We start from the raw sequence: 19,100 nt of genomic DNA, 5'->3' as shown, positions 1-19,100 counted from the left end.
CAGGTTGTTCACTCACATGAGCTCGCACCCAACTTCGAAGTAAAATGACCCAATCGATTCCCTTTTGGCTAAAACCAAGTCCCGCCCTACATTTTTCTGGTTCGAGAAGCTGTTTCACTAAGATATGCGTCACAATAAGGAAGAAAAACGCCATCACAACTTCCGTTAATATCTTACCTAGAAATAAAAGGTCGTCATTATTTATCCTTTTGTGGATATTTGACTTTCTTCTGCAGAACATAAAGGAAGACATTCGATTTGACAAATGTTTTTGCCCAAATAATGAACGTCAATGGTCAAACAAAACAACATTGTGTCTGGATGGAAAAATGAAATGATATTCTTCTAAAGATTTTCTTTTATGTTCCACAGAAGAAAGTCTTACAATTTTTGGACTACAAAATGGTGAATGAATTACTACAGAATTGTCGGTTTATGTAGACTATCCCTTTAAATTGAAATGATCTCATTATTTACTCACCTGCATGTAATTTCTTGCACATACTGTTATATTTTTTGTGCTGTTATATTTTTTTAACTGAACAATTCAAAATGGTCAGAAGGAGGCCAGTTATGTGAAGATTGTGTAAGAAAATAACATTAGTACAACTTTTGCATTTTTCTTCTGCATTTAAAAACAAAATAGAAGTCTGAGGTCTTCTATTCTATCTGAAGTCTGAAAAAAAATGATGATCAACTTCTCAAGAAGAGGCAGTTGAGCTCCTTCTTCAAAATTATCTTTGTGTATGGGTGTGTTTATGTGTACGTAAGTGCACATGTGTATTACAAGGAAGATAGGAGGGGGTGGAGACAAGAGAAACAGAGATGGATAGAGAGATAAAGTCGCATCATTCTTTGAAAGAGGATGACCTTTAAATACCCCGCTGATTGGTCAATTGATATATAAGGCATTCTCTCTCTCTCTCTCTCTCTCTCTCTCTCTCTCTCTCTCTCTCTCTCTCTCTCTCTCTCTCTCTCTCTCTCTCTCTCTCTCTCTCTCTCTCTCTGAACTATCTCTTTATGTATGCTAATCATATTTAAATTTTCTAAAATTTGTCCCCACAGTGAGAGTTGACCAATAAACAAACCATGATACCAAGAAAAAAAAAAAAACAATGAGAGCAGCAAGTTTAAGAGCCAACATCCTCTTATTAAACAGAAAATACTGGACCTATGTCTGTCTCACATCACCATGAATTGAAAGAATTATTGCTTCTGTTATGAAATAAATATTGGTTCTGTTAAATGTCTAGCCACCTTAAAGTCGCTATGCAGCTTGTAAGACAGACTTTTTTATTTTATGTGTACAAAATATGTGACAGAGAGCAGATGCGGAGGTAAAAACCGCAATAAGACACAGCGATGCTATCAGAAAAATACATGGCTCTAGAGAGCCAGATTCATGAAAATAAATAATCTTGCCTTTCCCCTTTCCCCTCCATAACCTGCTATCTCCATGCCCCAGCCGAGGGGCAGCTCTTGAGTGTAATGACAGCTCTAAATGTACAGCTGGTGCCTTTCATCCATGTCAACCAATCAGATTTCATTTTACTCAGCTGCCCTCAGTTCAACCTTTTGTTCCCCCTGGTCATACTGTAGCCAGAAAGCCACAGCTCTAACAAGTTTTTTTTTTTTTTTATATACATAAACCTTTAGTTGCATTATCAATGCATTTTCTTTCATATATGTGGTATTTATTTACAGAACATTAAGTTTAGGTACTCATTTTTAGCATTAGGACTTTTCACTGTCAGTCTGCGATTTAGTGGTGAGGTTTTCCAGTGACTCTTCCTGCAGGTTACATAGATAGGTGAAGACAAGTGACTTTCATATTGACATTGAATCATTTCACCATTTCACCATCATTTGAGTGAGTCATTGAATCCTTTACTTATCTGATACATTCAAAACACTGATTCGTTCAGCTATAAAGCAAGTGAATGGCAACATCTGAAATTGTATTGTTCCCTAGTTGAAACTATTGTTCACCAATCAGAAACGTTGGGGCGGGCTTTATATGATGACGACAGCACTGGGATTTAAAAGCAGATTTTGTAGCCTTCATTACAAAGATGGACGCCGCCGTCGAACATCACTCGCTCGAATCAGCTATTTTTAAGCAATAATTTCCTTTTTGTTAAAAACCGAGCAAAGGACAACACTCTGAGATGTTTCTCCTCCGGCCGCCGCTCTGCAAATGTCATCTCCTTCATCACTCTGATTGATTTTAGGTCTACCCGCGACATCCGTTGGTGACGCCCCTCTGGAAATGATTTGTTTATGATGTTTTGCCAGACCATATCTCAGTTACAACTGAGAATGGTCTGGTTTTAACCAGGCTACCCATTAATACTACTATATATAACATACTTCATAAACAGTCGCAAAGTAATCATTCAAATTAAGTACCTACTCAGAGAGTATGTGATTTTGGATGCATAAATCCATAAGCGGAAGATGGATGGTTGGACATTGATTCATTCAGAAACTAAACAAGTACTGTCTTAATGAGTGAGTCATTAATTAAGTCACTCTGCTGATTCATTCAAAAATACATTCACAAAAGAAACAAGCGACTGTCTGGGTGAGTCAATGAATCGTTCTCACAACTGACTTGTTCAAAAGATTCAAAGAAAATGTCAATGTTGTGTCTAAACTGTCAGTTTATCATTATTAACTTCTTGTGTTGATATAGAACAGCATCATCCCTGATCAGTTTCATAAGTAAAGGCCAGACTGACAGCAAGTCATGTGTCTCTTACAGGTGCCCTCAGATGACTGGTGCGGTGGCGGTGCGTCAGACAGTGGTGGGGAGATCCCCTGCAGACGTATGCGCAGTGGCAGCTACATCAAGGCCATGGGGGACGACGACAGCGCTGACTCAGACAGCAGCCCCAAAGCCTCACCCAAATCAGCCCTCATCGCTCAGAGAGAAGCCTTCCGCCGGTCCGTCAGCATGGACCAGCGCTCCTCCACCACATCCAAGTCAGTTGTCACTTGATTTTCAGTTTGTTGCTGCGTTGAGATTTGTATTTGCTGTATTAAAAAGTAGCACATTTTGGACTACCATGTAGTAGAAGAGCCAGCTGAGACTTTAATGGTTTATTCTTCTCCTCAGGTACTCGTGTAAACAGTGCACAGATGTGTACCCGAACAGCCGCACTACGCCTAAAAGCCACCCTCGCTCCCGCAGCTACACACGCTCTCTGACCAGCGCTCAGGTATAACACACTCACACGATGCACAGTGTTTACATTACATTTCGTTAGTTATCCAAGCTATTGTAATGTTTTAATTGTCCTTAAATAACCATTTTGGATGGCTGCTTGGGCAAAAATAGGTGATTGCTAGGGTGTTCTGCTTCTTGATTGGGCATAACTTCGTGGTGGCTTGGGTGTTCTGATGATTGCCAAGCAAGTGGTACCTATGGAGTTGTGGGTAGTACACTCTAAAAAATGATATGGACAAACCTAGCCATTGGTTAAAAATGTTAATACTTTTTTAACCCAATGATTGTCCATATTTGACCCAAACATGGGTTGAAACAACTCAGCATTTTTAGAGTGTCGCTAAGGCATAACTAGTTAGTTACAATGGGGTTTTGGGTGACCGCTAAGGTATAACTAAGTGGTGGCTTGGGTGCCCTGTTGGTTGCTAGGACATGACTCGGTGCTTGTTAGGGTGTTTCTAGGTAAATACGCATTGGCCCAAGTCAAAAGAGACAAATGACGTACAGCTCTGAGAATAATATTCTGATCTCAAGATATAACCCTAAATCAGAGCATAATAATAATGTGCAGAATTAGTTGATACAACAATATACATGTTCAGTTGCATGAAGAGTCTGAGTTATATGCGGAAACTGTGATCTATATGCCTGTTAGCACCAAGGACGATAACTATAAAAAGAACGACAAAAATATAGTTATAAAAATATATACTATAAAAAATCGTTCTCAATATTAAGGAATAGCACCACAGCGATAACGATAGAGAAACACTATCGTTGGAATCATATTCAGAAAGATTGTATCTTGCTGATGAATGATGAAAACATTGACAGCCAATCAGAATCAATCCTGCTGTAACAAGCTCGAGCATTTAAGCGGCAAGACAAGTGGACGCTAATATGGTTATCTTTATGGTTATCGTTCTTGGTGTGAACGGGCCTTATGTGTGTGTTAGCTGAGCGACAGTTTGAACCTGTTTGGAGAGATGGAATCGCAGGCTGTGGAGGCACTGGATCTACCCGGATGCTTCCGTACCCGCAGTCACAGCTACGTACGGGCCATCCAAGCCGGCTGCTCCCAGGACGATGACTGCCTGTCTGTCTTCTCCATGTCGGGCCCACAGGGGAGCATGAAGGGCGAAGCAGGTGAGTCATCAGCATGTGTTTATGTATGTGTGGGTATACCTAGTCTCCATGCTGTCACAGGGATTAGATTAGAGACTTAATGAGTTTTTGGATCAGTCTCATAGGAATTGCTGGAGAAACACGCTTCAGCCAAGGGATTTAGATCAAAACTACTTTCCTTCTATCTCTTCGCTCTCAGTATATCAAGACTGTAAACAAATGTTACATGGTAAACATTGTAAAATGCTCAAACTCTCTTGAGATTGTCTGTCTCCTTGACTATCCCTTGGGTTGTAGTCAAGATTATGGCGGCAGTGTTAATCTCGTCAATATACAGAAATTAATTAATGTGACAAAAGACAAAATCTATGTCAAAATTAACGCTGCTTGGTCGTAATTGCAATGGTATTTTATTCTCTCTATTATTTGGATGACTTTCCATCTTTTTTTTATTGTCCCTCTCTCGTTTAGAGTAGAGACTCTCATAGGAGTTTTATTAAAGCCCCTGTGAAGTGTCAAAAGCATCCATCTGCAGTTTCCCAAGGCAACACTCATGATACACACCGGAGTGTGAGTGTTTTTAAGAGAGAGGGATGAGGAGAGGACAAGAGAGATGGAAGGACGGCTTAGGCACACTTTTTTTTTAAACTCCTTTAATCTCTGAGTGTGTCCCACTGAATTTCATGTATCTGCTCACAACAGTGGCGTAGCCACGAGGGGGCCTGGGTGGGCCTAGGCCCCCTCATTTACATGTCCGGTCTCCTCAGATTTCTGATTGCTTAAAAAAAAAAAAAAGTTGTTTTATTAGGATTGATAGATTGACCAATCAAAATGCTGCGCGGTAAAATGCGGCTTATTTTCAAACTTGATTTGTTCATATAACGTGTTGCGCGTAACGTACGCTGTCATCTTCATCTTTGCGTGAGAGTTAATATGCCGTGACAATGGCAGGCGCTCAAACTCAAAGTACAATATTACACTTTTTTTAAAAAGCACGGAAAGATCAACTTGATATATATATATAAATAATGTTGCCCCCTCATTTAAAGACGGGACCCCCCAAAAATAAAATTCTGGCTACGCCCCTGGCTCACAAGTGCTAGTGTGTGTGTGAGAGAGAGAGTGAGCGAGCTGATGTTACTTAAGCCATGGGGATGCGTTTAAAGCTTTTGAATGACTCTAGATTGGGATTCTTTAAGCTGTAATGCATTTATGTACATTTCTCTATGATTCTGTCTTCTATATACAACGAAACTACACTGAACAAAATTATCACAACACCTTTTTTTGCCCCCATTTTTCATGAGCTGAACTCAAAGGTCTAAGACTTTTTCTATGTACACAAAAGGCCTATTTCTCTCAAAAGGCACTTCTCCTTTGCCGAGATAATAGGCTGGCCACAATAAAAGGCCACTCTAAAATGTGCAGTTTTACAGTATTGTATTGTATTGGCCTGTGGAATGTTAGTCCACTCCTCTTCAATGGCTGTTAAAAGTTGCTGGATATTGGCAGGAACTGGAACACACTGTTGTATACACCGATCCAGAACATCCCAAACATGCTCAATGGGTGACATGTCATATAAGAACTAGGATGTTTTCAGCCTTTAGGAATTGTGTACACATCCTTGCAACATGGGGCAGTGCATTATCATGCTGCAACATGAGGTGATGGTCGGGGCACAACAATGAGCCTCAGGATCTCGTCATGGTATCTCTGTGCATTCAAAATGCCATCAATAAAATGCACCTGTGTTTGTTATCCATAACATACGCCTGCCCTTACCATAACCCCACCGCCACTATGGCCCACTTGATCCACATTGACATCAGCAAACTGCTCACCTAGTTTGTGTGTCCATGTTTTGTCTCAGCTAGAAAAATGGGCCTAGTACTTGAAGACTTTGCATCCTCACATTTCTCTATGTTCGCTTTACTAACTTCCCTTCTTCGGCCGAGAGTTAACTCAAAGAAATTGTGTTTTATTCTTTCTGTGGGGATTGTTTTGAGTGAACAGCCCTTAATTTTTCAAATGAATAATAAAAAATCATTTCTGTCTTTGTCGGTCTAGTGTTCCCGTACAGGAAAGGACCCCCTCCTCTTCCCCCTCGCATGTCCAAGCCAATGATATCCGTGACCGCTCAAAGCAGCACCGAGTCTACTCAGGACGCTTACTTCCAGAGTACAGGACAGCCCGTTCTGGTCCGGCCCAGACAGCACAGCAACTCAGTGGACCTGACGGGGAGCAGCGGGGGCCGTACCTCAAGAGGAGGGCATTACCTCGGAGGGAGCACGACGCGGGTCCGACAGAGCAGCAACTCTGCAGAGAGTCTGAACGGCAGGGCCCTTCAGAGCATCGGCTACCCTGGTGGACCTGGTCCAATGAAACCCAAACACAGCACCTCGGCCGACAACCTACTGGAGGGGCCAAGGGGATCCAGGGAGCGGGCTGGAGGCAGCCTGGGGAAATCGGCTTCTCTGCCCCAGAACAGTATGTCCCTAGCTAAAGCTCTGACTGGAGGAGAGGAGTTCAAACAGGAAGGACGAGGGAGGAAGTGGAGACCCTCTATCGCAGTGCAGGTATAAGAGGGGACTATCCCATGAGGGACACAGACTGATCTCTCTCTCCTCTGCAACATTTTTGTTAAATGTCTCTTTGTGTGTTTTCCAGGTGGACAGCTCAGAGACATTGTCTGACTCAGACCCTGAAGGCAAAGCGCTGAGAGAAGTGCACTCCATAGGGGTTCAGGTTGAGGATGACAAGAGGTAGATCTAGCTTCATTTTTCTCAATGTATTAAGATAACATTTTCCATAACAAATAGAATAGGGGTTATGCAGAGCGCCCAGAGTTCAAATCGGAAAATGGGTCTAAGCATTTCTGTTTTTTTCATTTCCATGCACATCTGTAGCTGTATCAAAGAATGTATATTTAATAATAATATCACTAAAATGATATAAGCCTAATGACAGTCTTTAGTTCACGAACACAACACAATTCGTGAAAATCAAAAGCAGCTTCAAACACTTTTTTAACAATAAATATTCTTCTAATTTTTTTTTTTTTACTGTCATCAATGTAGGCCCACAAGAGAAAAATTAAGCTAGTAAATTAAGATAGTAGCTATACCGTTATATCCATCCTTCTGTCGTCTTGCGGCATTAATGCAGCGACAAATGCTGAAAGCTCAATCGGTTTCTACTTTCACTTTCAGAGAATGAGTGCATTTACATGCACTTTCTTAACCCGATTATTATGCTAAACAAACTGACAATGCATATGGTCATGCAAACGCATTAACCCGTTTTCCTTTTTCGGAGTCAAGTCATAAGTTTAAGTATAAACCGAGTGACTCTGATTTCCCTCGGCATTTAAAACACATGAACTCGCGTTCTTTGAGCTTATTGAAGTGCGATCTCAAACGCTGATGATAGGACGATATGAAAATGGAGCAGATCACCCAATACTACTACATTGTACCACAGCTGATGGCCGGAAGTAGTTATACCCGTTTTGTAGAACCCGGAAGAATGTTACGCATAACCCTATTGAATAGTACAGTTATCATCCCTATGTTTATCTATTTGCTATAAAGGAGTATTGAAGGGTTTCTCACTTATTTTAAACCGCCAAAATGTATTTTGTTTACATGTATCATGAATTGCTACTTGCTACTGCTGGTTGGTGGCAGGTGGTATTAGTGGGAAGGACATTTCTCATTCTAGACAGCATTTAATTATTTTTTAACGCTCTTGAGTGCAGTATGAGTCACATTGTTAATCTTTCCCGATGGAGCAAGACAGCCCATTTTTAATGGTATATTAAATGTGTTACATTTAATGATAAATAGATATTATGATAAATAGGGTTGCAGGCTGATTAATGTTTCAGGACTGTTCCATTTATAAATAATATATAAGTAAATAAAATACCAGTGCTCAAATGGTGTTCTTTTTCAGTGAATCAAGCAGACACATGACTAATTATAACAGTTACTGACTGGTTGTTTATATGACAACATGTAGATTATGGGATTGGCCAGTAACATTTTATAATATTTAATGAATGCTATATAGTAACACAAATATAGAATTGTTTAATATATACTTCAGGCCAATTATTCAATGTATTTATGCCTCACTGAAAAAGAATAGTCATTAATAAATCAGATTAAATGAAAATTTTTTAAGAATTTTTTATTTTATTTTATTTTTTGGAATTTTACATCTCCCCCCCCCCCCCCATGTGAATTTTACATGTGTTTGATCGGTTTTGTGAGTGAATGCAGTCAAATTAAGATTTTTCCGCACAATTTTTTACAACACCATGACCGTTTAGTGGCTCCGCAAAGTTATTATTATTTTTTATTAGAAGTACTGTACTAAAATAATAATTAAGTCCTTTACAATTCCCATCCCATATATGTATGCACTGTGTTACAAAACCAAAGCATTTGCATGTTGTTGAGACTATGCAGTTTAAGATAACATCAACATATGTCAGTGTTTGATTTTAAGAACATCGTTGTGTTGGGTCCCTACTTGATGTCCAATGTGAAAACTAAGCAGTTGAGAACCAGTGCACTAGCTTATAGATTAGTTCAAATCTAACAGACATGTACTAAAAGCTACATACATCAACTAAAAGCTTTTATATAGGTTCTTTAAACATCTCTCTTATATTTCCCTTCATTCTACAAATTGGTGAAAAAGTTGTCAGGGGTGGTTAGTTTATTTCTGAGGTGGGGAGTGTGAATGTGTCACAGTGTGTGATAAGCAAGAGGTGCAGGTGCAAGGTTCACACGCACGCAAGCAAACGCACACACAGTGGGTGTACGTGCTAGGAACACGGAGTGAGGTGAGAGGGTATAATTAGGCAGCCATTACGCAACACTGCAAAACCTGTGAAATGATGTCATTGTCACTCATCCACAAATTAGCTTTGATCATTAATTACCATTGTCAGCCTCTTTCTTGATTTAGCATAAACTCTATTGGTTTGAACTCATTAGTTTCATTGGCTATTTTTGGCATTTAAAGCATCTAAAGGTGTGGTTTAGCTTTAATGAGTTCTAGCTCAAGTTTATTTGGCATAATGTTAATTTCCATGAAACATAATTTCCAAGCGTTGTTCATTTTCTTAAAAATATTCAGGGGGTTCAGGGGGTCACGGATCTAGGCTATGCACGGAAAATGAATAATTTTCAAATGCATTTATAGTGTCTATATAAACCACTAAATATTTTATAATGACAATATAATACATGCAGCCTGCATTTACCTACGATTACTGTAGGCTAATATATGTAACAGGGCATTCAGTTACTTTTGAAAGGACAATAATAAAGTGTCAGTGTATTTTATAAGACTTTAACTTTGCCAGTTATGTAAATTAATCTTTCATTTCCTCACGTTTTACCACTGCTTTTTAGTGACAGTCAACATGCATGGGACATTGGCGATGACAGTGATGGCCATACCACACCCACTCCCTCCCTTCTTCTCACAGCTATTCACGCCCATTTAAGTTGCATTTTTCACACAAAAAAATAATAATAATAATTGTGAGCTGGACTTGAGCTGAAAGAGGGGGGTTTCATGACCCTTTAAAGCTCAAATAATATACACATTTAACAGAATTGAACTGAACCTTCATACATTGGCCCCAGTTGCTTCCATTGTAAGTGCCTCACTGTAACTTCATTTCTTGGTTTGTTTAAAGAAAACAAGGGACAAGTTGAAATTACTTTTGTGGTAATGAATGTTACGCCATAAATGCGGTAAATATGATCAGTGACTATAGTTCCATCGGTCTACCACTACATTTGAGTTGAATTGTCCTGTTGTTTGCTCCAGACGAGCCCGTTTCAAACGCTCCAACAGTGTGACAGCGAGTGTCCAGGCTGATCTAGAGACAGAGGGTTTTGGTGGGCTGACCGTCCCCACGCAAGACAAGGGCCTGCAGTTTGGCTGCTCATTCCAGCGGCACTCGTCTGAACCGGAATCAGCCAGTCAGTTTGCAGAGTACCGCACAGTGCACACACAAGGCCAGTGGGCATACCGTGATGATTACCACAGCGGTTACACCACCGAGCCCGGCCCTCCAGAACTGAGGGCCCTGCCCCGCTCCCACTCCCCTCTGCCTTTGGCCCCCGAGCGCGGAGTGGGAGGTTGGAGCGAGGGCCCGCGGAGCCTCCCAGATTCGGCCCGAGCCTCGCCCTGCTTACGGGATGGAGAGTTCTTCCTCCGGCTCCTGCAGACAGAAGTAGAGAGGATGGAGGGATGGTGCCAGAACATGGAGAGAGAGGCAGAGACGAATGAACTGCCGGAAGACGGTGAGTGAGGAATAACAGAAGAGATGGTTGGAGCAGACATTGACTAAAAGCCCCCAAAACACTGATTTTGATTTCATGGGGTCTTGAATCTGTTGTGTTTTGCCCAGTTTTCTCTGTTTAAATGTCTGATTGGTTTGTTTTGTGGTTCAGTGTTGGAACTCATCAGAGGAGCTGTCGGCAGTGCTCAGATGCTCATGTCACAAAGAGTCCAGCAGTTCTTTAGGATGTGCCAACAGAGTGTGGTGAGTGCTTTGTAACTCTTTCTGTTGTGGATAAAAGGGGGGACGTCCTTACTTACCTTTTATCTTTATCTTCTGTTTTTTTTATTTCAAAATAACCACCACTGTCAAAAAACAAAAATAGATCATCGCAAATTTGGCATCATTTTACAGTATAAAGGCATATAATGTTTAACTATTTACAGTTACAGTTAAGGAATATTGCTGTTAATAAGTTTTAACTGTAGCCTTTTACAATTTTGTTTTGTAAAAATTACATTTTAGTAATGATTTTAGTAATCTGTTTGAACTGAACTGTTTAAATAAACGGATTCACCAAAATAAAGTGATTTAAGAAAATGAATCAGACCTCTCAACACTAATGGCTATACACTCATAATGTCTCATGTGATTTCTAAATAAAGCACTGCAGTGATGACGTATTTTACTAGGCCAACCCAGAAGTTAGCATCAGCCTTGTTCCCTCAACAAAAACCCAATAGGATTTTTCTTTGGATTATTGCTGGAAATAAGATCTGTGACCAAACAAAAGTTCAAAAATGAACACAGTTTTTTACGAATTTAGAAGTCTAAATATAATCAGCTGAATCAAAATATGTAGGCTATAACTAAACCACAGTTTTTATGCACAATTTGGGATGTTGAATAAAAAAATAATTTAAAACAAATTAGATGGAATTTTTGTATCCAATAAGAACACATGTGCATAAACTACGATGAAAACACGTTTACCGTATAAATCCATTGAAGCACAACCAAAAACTCATGTGACTTTGCCTCAACAGTGGATGTGATTGGATAACTTAACCAGTGGATTCATTTCATTGCACAGCATCTCAAATGTTGGTTTGATCCTTCTGAAGTCTGTCAGAAGTCTGCCGTCATAATGATTTGGTTGCATTCCCTCCCAGAAGTGTCTCGCAATACCAGGCATCTGAACGCTAGATAACATGACATCGTTTATTGCGTTTCGAGATGCAAGTCATTTAATATAGGGAGAATAGAGCCATGGTGACTTCCCCAGTTGGAGAAACTTCCATTTCTATTACAGATATTTTGTGCCAATGTCCCAGGAAGAGACTATTTTGTTCCTTTAATCTTTATGTGATATTCCATTTTTGGGCACAAGTTAAATTCGCAACTTTGGATTGAAACATGGCTACGGTCACCATCAATAAGCCTTTGTTTGAGTTGGAATAGTTTGCAAGAGCATGATTATAAACACGACTAGGACCTTTAAATAGATTAATTTTTCTGGGGTGCGTTTCCCAAAAACATCGTTATCCAACTATGGTCGCGAGTTCCGTCATTATCAGCATAGTTCAGCATAGAGTCGGTGTTTCCCAAAACCATTGTTGCAACGAACATTTTATGCCGTAGAGAAAAATCTAAAAATATAACAAAAAAATCATTTAATGGGGTGATGAACTGAGAAATACATTTTTCCTTGAGCTTTTGACATCTAAGAGGTCATCATATTATAAAAATATCCTGTAAGTTTCAGAACTGAAAACGTCCTTATTAGTCCAATAAAAGCTTTTATTGACACCAGGCTCAGCAAACGACTCGTTTTAAAAAGTGGGGAACTATGAAGTAAAAGAGGATAAAGCACCACCCCCGCAGAAGAAGATCAATGCGTACTTCAACACAGCAGGTTTAGCCCCGCCCAACCATTTGCGCATTACACGCAGCATAGTCATACAACATAGATGCCTACCTCGTGATGACAAACCGGATCGAGCTACCGAGCAATACAAAATATTGCGCAGTGCCTGGTTGTGGAAGAAGACAGTCGCTGCATATGCTTCCTCTTGGTTCCAATAGGACTGCATGGTAAACTTTATGTTCAATGACGTTCCAGCTGAGGGTAAAACATTGTCCATCTGAGGATTGTTTTGTAAACAAGACACAGGTCGAGACTGGATTTGCAGACCGATTAAAGAACGGTGCTGTGCCGTCTATATTGGATCTGACAGGAATGGTGCAACACACGGACTCTGGGTCGAACATGTATGGGCGAATCATTCCGGTTGCCATTTTACAACATTGAAAGTTTTCAAAACAATTTCCCCCACGTGCAATATGCAAAACTGTTATCCACTCACAGCAGTGGGCGTTTACTTCCATGTCTTCAATTCGAGACGCCCAGCGTTTTTCAGCTAGGCTCAAAACTAGGGTAGAAAATAACCTATTACTTATTCATTTTAAAGTTTTTGAATGCAAAAAACAAGCAAACGTCATAAGTTGACCTCAGACAACAATATAATAATATTTAAAAAGCCAGTTCATGACCTCTTTAACAAAAAATCATTCCAAAACCTTTGACTTCAAGATGATGGAACTGTAAGTGCAAAAATACTAGATCATTCCTGTGTTTTGGCCTACGGAAATATGTCATCCCTGCAGCACTCTACAATATCTCCCACTCTTCTCATAGGATCCTTCATCATACCCTCAGCCCACCACTCAGGATCTGGCGGGTTACTGGGACCTCCTCCAGCTAGCCATCGAAGACGTGAGAGTGAAGTTTCAGGACCTCCAGCGACTGAAGGACTCTGGCTGGCGGTTGCCTCCTGAGAAGAAGGTGAGAGTGGAGATCCGCTCTGCTCCAGTCATTGCACAGCTCCACTCCAGTGCCAAAACAGCAGCGGGCAGGAGAACCGCACGTGTGCTGGGTCCGAGCAACTCTCTGCCATCACACAAACACCTCAGCAACAAACGGAACTAAACTAGAGGGGGGGGGGGGGGGGGGGGGGAGACGTGCATGTTCTGGAATAACAGCTGATTTACTGCCTAAAGTCCTGCTCATTTGCTTCGAGATATTAAAGGCTAACAAATATGTAACTAATATCTCTTGTTTTCTTTCTTTTTTTTACTGTCTGCTGCTTCCACAATTTCATGCTCATCCTAAAAACACTAATCCAAAATCATTCTTATGTTGCAACTGTCCCTTCTCCGTATATGTCCTGGTCTTCATCCTCTCTGCTTGTACTTGTGCGTTTTCGGTGTCCTTTCCCTGCGTTCCCGTCCATCCCTGCATTGGTCATCCATGCTGTCACGCCACTCCCACCGCTCTTCCTCTCAGGAGGACAAGAAGGTTCCACCTCCATTACCAAAGAAGCCCATCGGTGGCGTAACGGGCAGCCTGAGGGCCGACAGCACAGCCGAGGCCGGGGGCATGCTGGTGGTCTCGCGTGGACGTAGCGTCCCCGAACGGGAGAAATCGCTGGACCTGGGCGAACGGCAGAAGCTGGAGACGCGGCGCAGGCTGCTCCAGACCAAACGCTCCGCTTCATTCCGCCAGAATTCAGCCACGGAGAGCGCTGACAGCATCGAGATCTACATCACAGAGGCTCAGACGAGACTCTGAATCAGTCAGACACCCCGTAAACAACCACCGCGGCTCTTCTCTGGCCCTCTGCACAGACGTCCATGTTACAAATCGGCCAGAGAGCGAGTGCAATTACTCACTTTAGCGTGATAGCTAACTACTGAAGGCCTACCAGTATGCTGCTGGTGTTTGGATGTGAGCTTACACGTTTTGTTTGATTTTATTTTGTTGTTGAGCAAGTGTTATTATTCTCACAAAAAAAGGGCTCAACCAGCACAACCAAGTGTTACATGATTGAGACTTTTGTAAGTTCACAAAATATATACAAATTTATGGACTGTTTTAATGAACCACAGCAACACATACGGGTGCAATATCACATATTAAAAGGATCTTATCTTGTAGTTTTAAATAATAGACATTGTTTTGATATAATCTTGGCAGTGTATGTGTTTGTTTATTGATTCCACAGTGTGGCGGACGTAGCCCCTTTCACTGTGACACTAGCGCACTCTTGTGGCCAGAGTAGAGCAATGCACCCTGATGTAAATTTGGGCCTGAAACTGAATGTCTTAGCAGTGCAGTAGTAAAACTCAACAACGTTTGCAGTAAAGATAAATGCCTTTTTTTTAAAGCCAGTTATTAAACTGTCACAGGGATTTGTCTCCTGTATAGTGCAATATCACTTTGCAATTGCATTTAGGTGTCCGGGGGGGAAAAAAAACACACACATCCAGGCTCTGAGGCAACAGCCATGCTTCCTGAAACAGGATGGTCTACATCATAAGACTCTTCAAACACGGCAGCGGTTGTTCGAGGGGTGCAGAAGACAATCCTTAATTTCACACTTGACCTGCACACTGAAAAATGATCATACAGAGGGAAGGGGAAGCATCTTGTTCATTTCACCCCCTGCCTTTTTTTTTTTTGTAACAGATGAAGAACGTGAAATCAATGTAGCTTCTTTTTTTTTCCCACTGATTTGTTCTTTGTTTCTTTTCTCTCTCTCTCTCTCTTTTTTTTTTTTTTTTTTTGGAGAAATTAATTAGTTCCAGTTCCATTGTCTAGTGGTCTGGCCCACAACCTAATGTTATTATTTTTAAAATGATCTAATTGTGATTTCCCTCTTTAATTTTGAGGCGTACACAAAATAAATACTACACTTTAGATTATTTTAGAAATAACAGTCTATCTCCACTTTTAAAAAAATGCTGTTTTACAGTAGTTTAAGTGGTGAAATTTTGTGTTTATAAAAGAAAGGAAACATTAATGAAAATATGATGTGGATTGTGTGCATTCAACTTTTAATATTGAAAGGAAACCAGATTATACAACCATTCTTGCCAAATCATTGTCATACTTGTTTTGGGGGTTTTTAAGAACATGGAAAAATGTTGATTGCATGAATATTTGTTTGTTTTTGGTATGTTTAACCATGGAATAAGATGGAAAATATTTTATTGGGAGATGTATATTTTATAAAGTACATTTTTAGATTAGCAAATGAACATATGTTGTCAAAAGTGGTGTTCAAATATGTTTAAAAAAAAACAAGCTCTGTGGACTTTATAGAAGACTTTAGACAGAATCGGGTTGCTTTCCTCTTATTTCTTTTGTCAATCTTGAAATGGACTGGTCAAAGACTTGACAAAAGAACAAACGGTTGGCAGCCACTTGCCATGTTGTCCACGGGCGAAAAATATAATCTGTTTTCTGTCTTGACTATCTACACGTGCCTAACAGCACTATGTGTGGCTTTTTTTAAATCTAACTATTCAGTATTATATTCAATACAAAATATATAACTCACACAATATGTATTGTTATAATAATTTGATTTGTTACACCTCATCCAGCTAATAACCACCTCACAGTGGATGTTTATGTAACCTGCATGCTTTTAATAATCCATGAAAAAAAAAGAGAACTCTCCGATCTGTATCCGGTGTCTGGAAAAAAAAGGACAGGACTATTTATCTATTTATTTACAATGATACATACATATTTCTGTATCTTAATTTCCTCTTGTTTATTAGTCTGACTGTTATTTCAGACATTTGCACTGTTTTTTTTATTTACTGTTGCCAATCATCTCCTTTTTATTATTTATTTATTTATTTATTTGACATATATTTTTTTAAACTTCTAAATGGTTACAGTCAACGTTTTTTTTTCTTTCTTTTTCTTTTCTTCGAAACAGCGAGCCTTTGCGACAGAAAAGCACAACAGACTATTTCCTCTTCCACTGTGAAGGACTTCCTGCCTTCTCAAAACACTGAAAGACTATGTTTGGCACGCCGTTGGGGTTTCCAGTGCGAGAAATAGGATGATCTCTTATCAGGGCCATTTGTTTTTGATATACCAACGAAACTTAATTTCAAGCAAGACTGACTGACCACACTTACCCCCCCCCCCGTCCCCGCCAAGTCGCTTACCTTTTCAGGCACCCACTCAAATGGAATGCTCAGAAAGACTATTTTGATGGCCTTTCTATTCTAACCAATGTAAATGGATTGATGAAACCTAATCAAATACAATATTAATAACTGTGTCTCTTGCTGCATCATGTAAAGCTTCCCATGTCAACACATGACCCGATCGGTATGCTGATTTTCGGTTTTTGAGACACCTGATGTCTCTTAATAGGTCAGAACTGAAATTATCTGTCATTGCTCCTTTAAACTGAAAAAAACGAGTCTAAAAAGTGTTGGCAAAGCCTCTGTATGTGCCGTAACCAGATTTAGCTAGAGTAAGTGATGAATATTTCTTCGTAGCACAGAGGAGCTTGTAGCAGTGTGACGTAGACATTAGCCTACGTTGGATTCTATACCACATTACTGATCACTGGAAATTACATGGGTCATAGACTTACAAACAATTACTGTGTAATTACAAATACCTTCTCAGTTCTGTTGTATTATGTACAGTAAATATATCTGTTGCAATTGAAGTTGTTATTATTAATATTCAATGGATTGTTATGATGGTTACTGGTATTATTGATCATTTCATATATAATGAAGAATTATGTTATTGCAGTTATGACTATGATAAAATCTATTCTGTATTCTCCAGGGTGTTCATGTGTAAAGAGCCACCCGATTTAGATTTTATTCTTTTGTTTGTAATTGCTGCTAATGTAGAAAATAGGTGAGACGAGATCGATTGAAAAATAACAGCTGATATTAGGGCCAATCTCCTCTAGCATTTGTGAGCAAGATATCACATGACAGGAATCGTCAAATGAACATGCAGATCAGAAGACTAACTTCCCCTCTCATAATGGAAAAATATCATATTTGGGCAGTTTATGATGTAGCAAAACAATTATGTTCTGTTTCAAATGTTCATTGAATTAATCATAACGGAACTTTGTGATTATTAACATTATCTCTATTTATGGTTGTTGTATTTTTTTTTTGCTTGTTTTTTTTAAATTAATTAATTTATTTATTTGATACAGTGCCAAGTTGATTTTATATCTATGCTTTTTACATCATATTACCAAACTGCAATAGCTTACTGCCACTTTTTCAATATATTATTTCCAGATTTGAAATAAATCTAAATCTTTTGCTGACTTGTTGAAACGAAAGGGTGGAGGGAATGCCTTATGATGAATAATGGCAAAGCTGAAAAAAAATCATGGATCATGTTTAGTCTTTGTTTTCTCGCCACTGATGTACAGCTCAATGTCTAATAGCATTAAATCAGAGAGATGGCACACTGTGATGTGGTAAACCTAAACAGAATGTAATATTGTAACGGTTGTAAACATTTTCTAAAAATTATTATAAAGCTATTTTAGCAAGGTAAAATGACTGCTGTCCAGTTAGTGTTTTGTTATTTTCCTGGTATGTTTGCCTTCACTTAAGACAATAACATTTCACACGAACTTCAGAAAACCTAGCTACTACTTAAGATACGAAACTTTTGAAAAAAATATTTAAAACGTATAGCCTACTCACGTTAGAAGACGCCTAGAGCTGTTTAGGCCCGTTCGCCAGGAATGATATTAGCGCCAACATCAACAATTGACCATTTTGCTTTGTTGCCTTCAGGTGCCATCGGATTCGGAACTCTCGTAAATATTGAGTTTCCTAGACGGAAATTGGATATAACGCTCTCTCCTCGTATACTACAGGGAAAGGTTGAAATATTTTTTTTTTAAGTTTCCGTAGTATAAACTTTAAACATGGCGGATGGTAGGCTATGTAGCTTATGTGAAAGTACTTTTTATTAGCTTTTTTTTTTTCCCCATGCTACATCGACATTTGAACGCTCAGTGAATGTTATCAATGAATGGGAAGCAAAATTTTATCCTAAATTAAATAACTTTCAAAAAAACATTTTGGCTGTAATAAGACTTCCCCAAGACGCAGGCAAGAATTAAACCTGGTGTTGACTCCTATTCTTCCAACAGCAAAGTATTGGTTGCATTTTATACCCAAAATGAAAATTGTTATTTACTTGCCCTCATGTTGGACACAACCAAAATTACTTTGTTCATCTTTGGAACAAAAGGCAGTTAGGTATTTATTTATTTAAAAAGGACTCTAAAGCTCAACCACATGCTTGACACGAGAACAAACTTAATTTGACTTCTGTATATTACACCTGCTCATCTTATAAAGTGATCCAGTCTCAAGTCATTTCACATTTAATCTTAACAATATCCCTTTGTAACATTTGAGAAATTAACATATCTTTGAGTTTGGAAGGACATGAGGGTGAGTAAATGTATAAAAAGTAAAAGAACTGCATTTTATGGGTGAACTATTCCTTTAAGTATTTGTCAAAGATTAGGAGATGGTCACGAAATCCAGATCTAACTCCTCCCACCT

At 39.4% G+C, this 19,100-nt stretch overlaps 1 protein-coding gene across 1 annotated transcript in view; it reads left to right on the top strand.

The window, feature by feature from the left end:
• Nucleotides 1-18,074, top strand: part of dlgap3 (DLG associated protein 3) — a 169,112-nt gene extending 151,038 nt beyond the window's left edge. Inside the window, exons 4-12 of the mRNA XM_039680683.2 lie at nucleotides 2,765-2,985; nucleotides 3,119-3,221; nucleotides 4,186-4,375; nucleotides 6,425-6,933; nucleotides 7,025-7,119; nucleotides 10,208-10,686; nucleotides 10,837-10,928; nucleotides 13,363-13,509; nucleotides 14,011-18,074. Of these exons, the coding sequence (XP_039536617.2) occupies nucleotides 2,765-2,985; nucleotides 3,119-3,221; nucleotides 4,186-4,375; nucleotides 6,425-6,933; nucleotides 7,025-7,119; nucleotides 10,208-10,686; nucleotides 10,837-10,928; nucleotides 13,363-13,509; nucleotides 14,011-14,295 (2,121 nt within the window). The 3' untranslated portion in view covers nucleotides 14,296-18,074. The remainder of the gene's footprint in view (nucleotides 1-2,764; nucleotides 2,986-3,118; nucleotides 3,222-4,185; nucleotides 4,376-6,424; nucleotides 6,934-7,024; nucleotides 7,120-10,207; nucleotides 10,687-10,836; nucleotides 10,929-13,362; nucleotides 13,510-14,010) is intronic.
• The last annotated feature ends 1,026 nt before the right edge of the window (nucleotides 18,075-19,100 follow it).

Source organism: Pimephales promelas, chromosome 18 (genome assembly GCF_988280905.1).
Source record: "Pimephales promelas chromosome 18, fPimPro1.hap1.1, whole genome shotgun sequence".
In the NCBI taxonomy this organism is placed as follows: Eukaryota; Metazoa; Chordata; class Actinopteri; order Cypriniformes; family Leuciscidae; genus Pimephales; species Pimephales promelas.
Note: the sequence above shows the minus strand (reverse complement) of the source record. Positions and strands in the feature narration are given on the sequence as shown.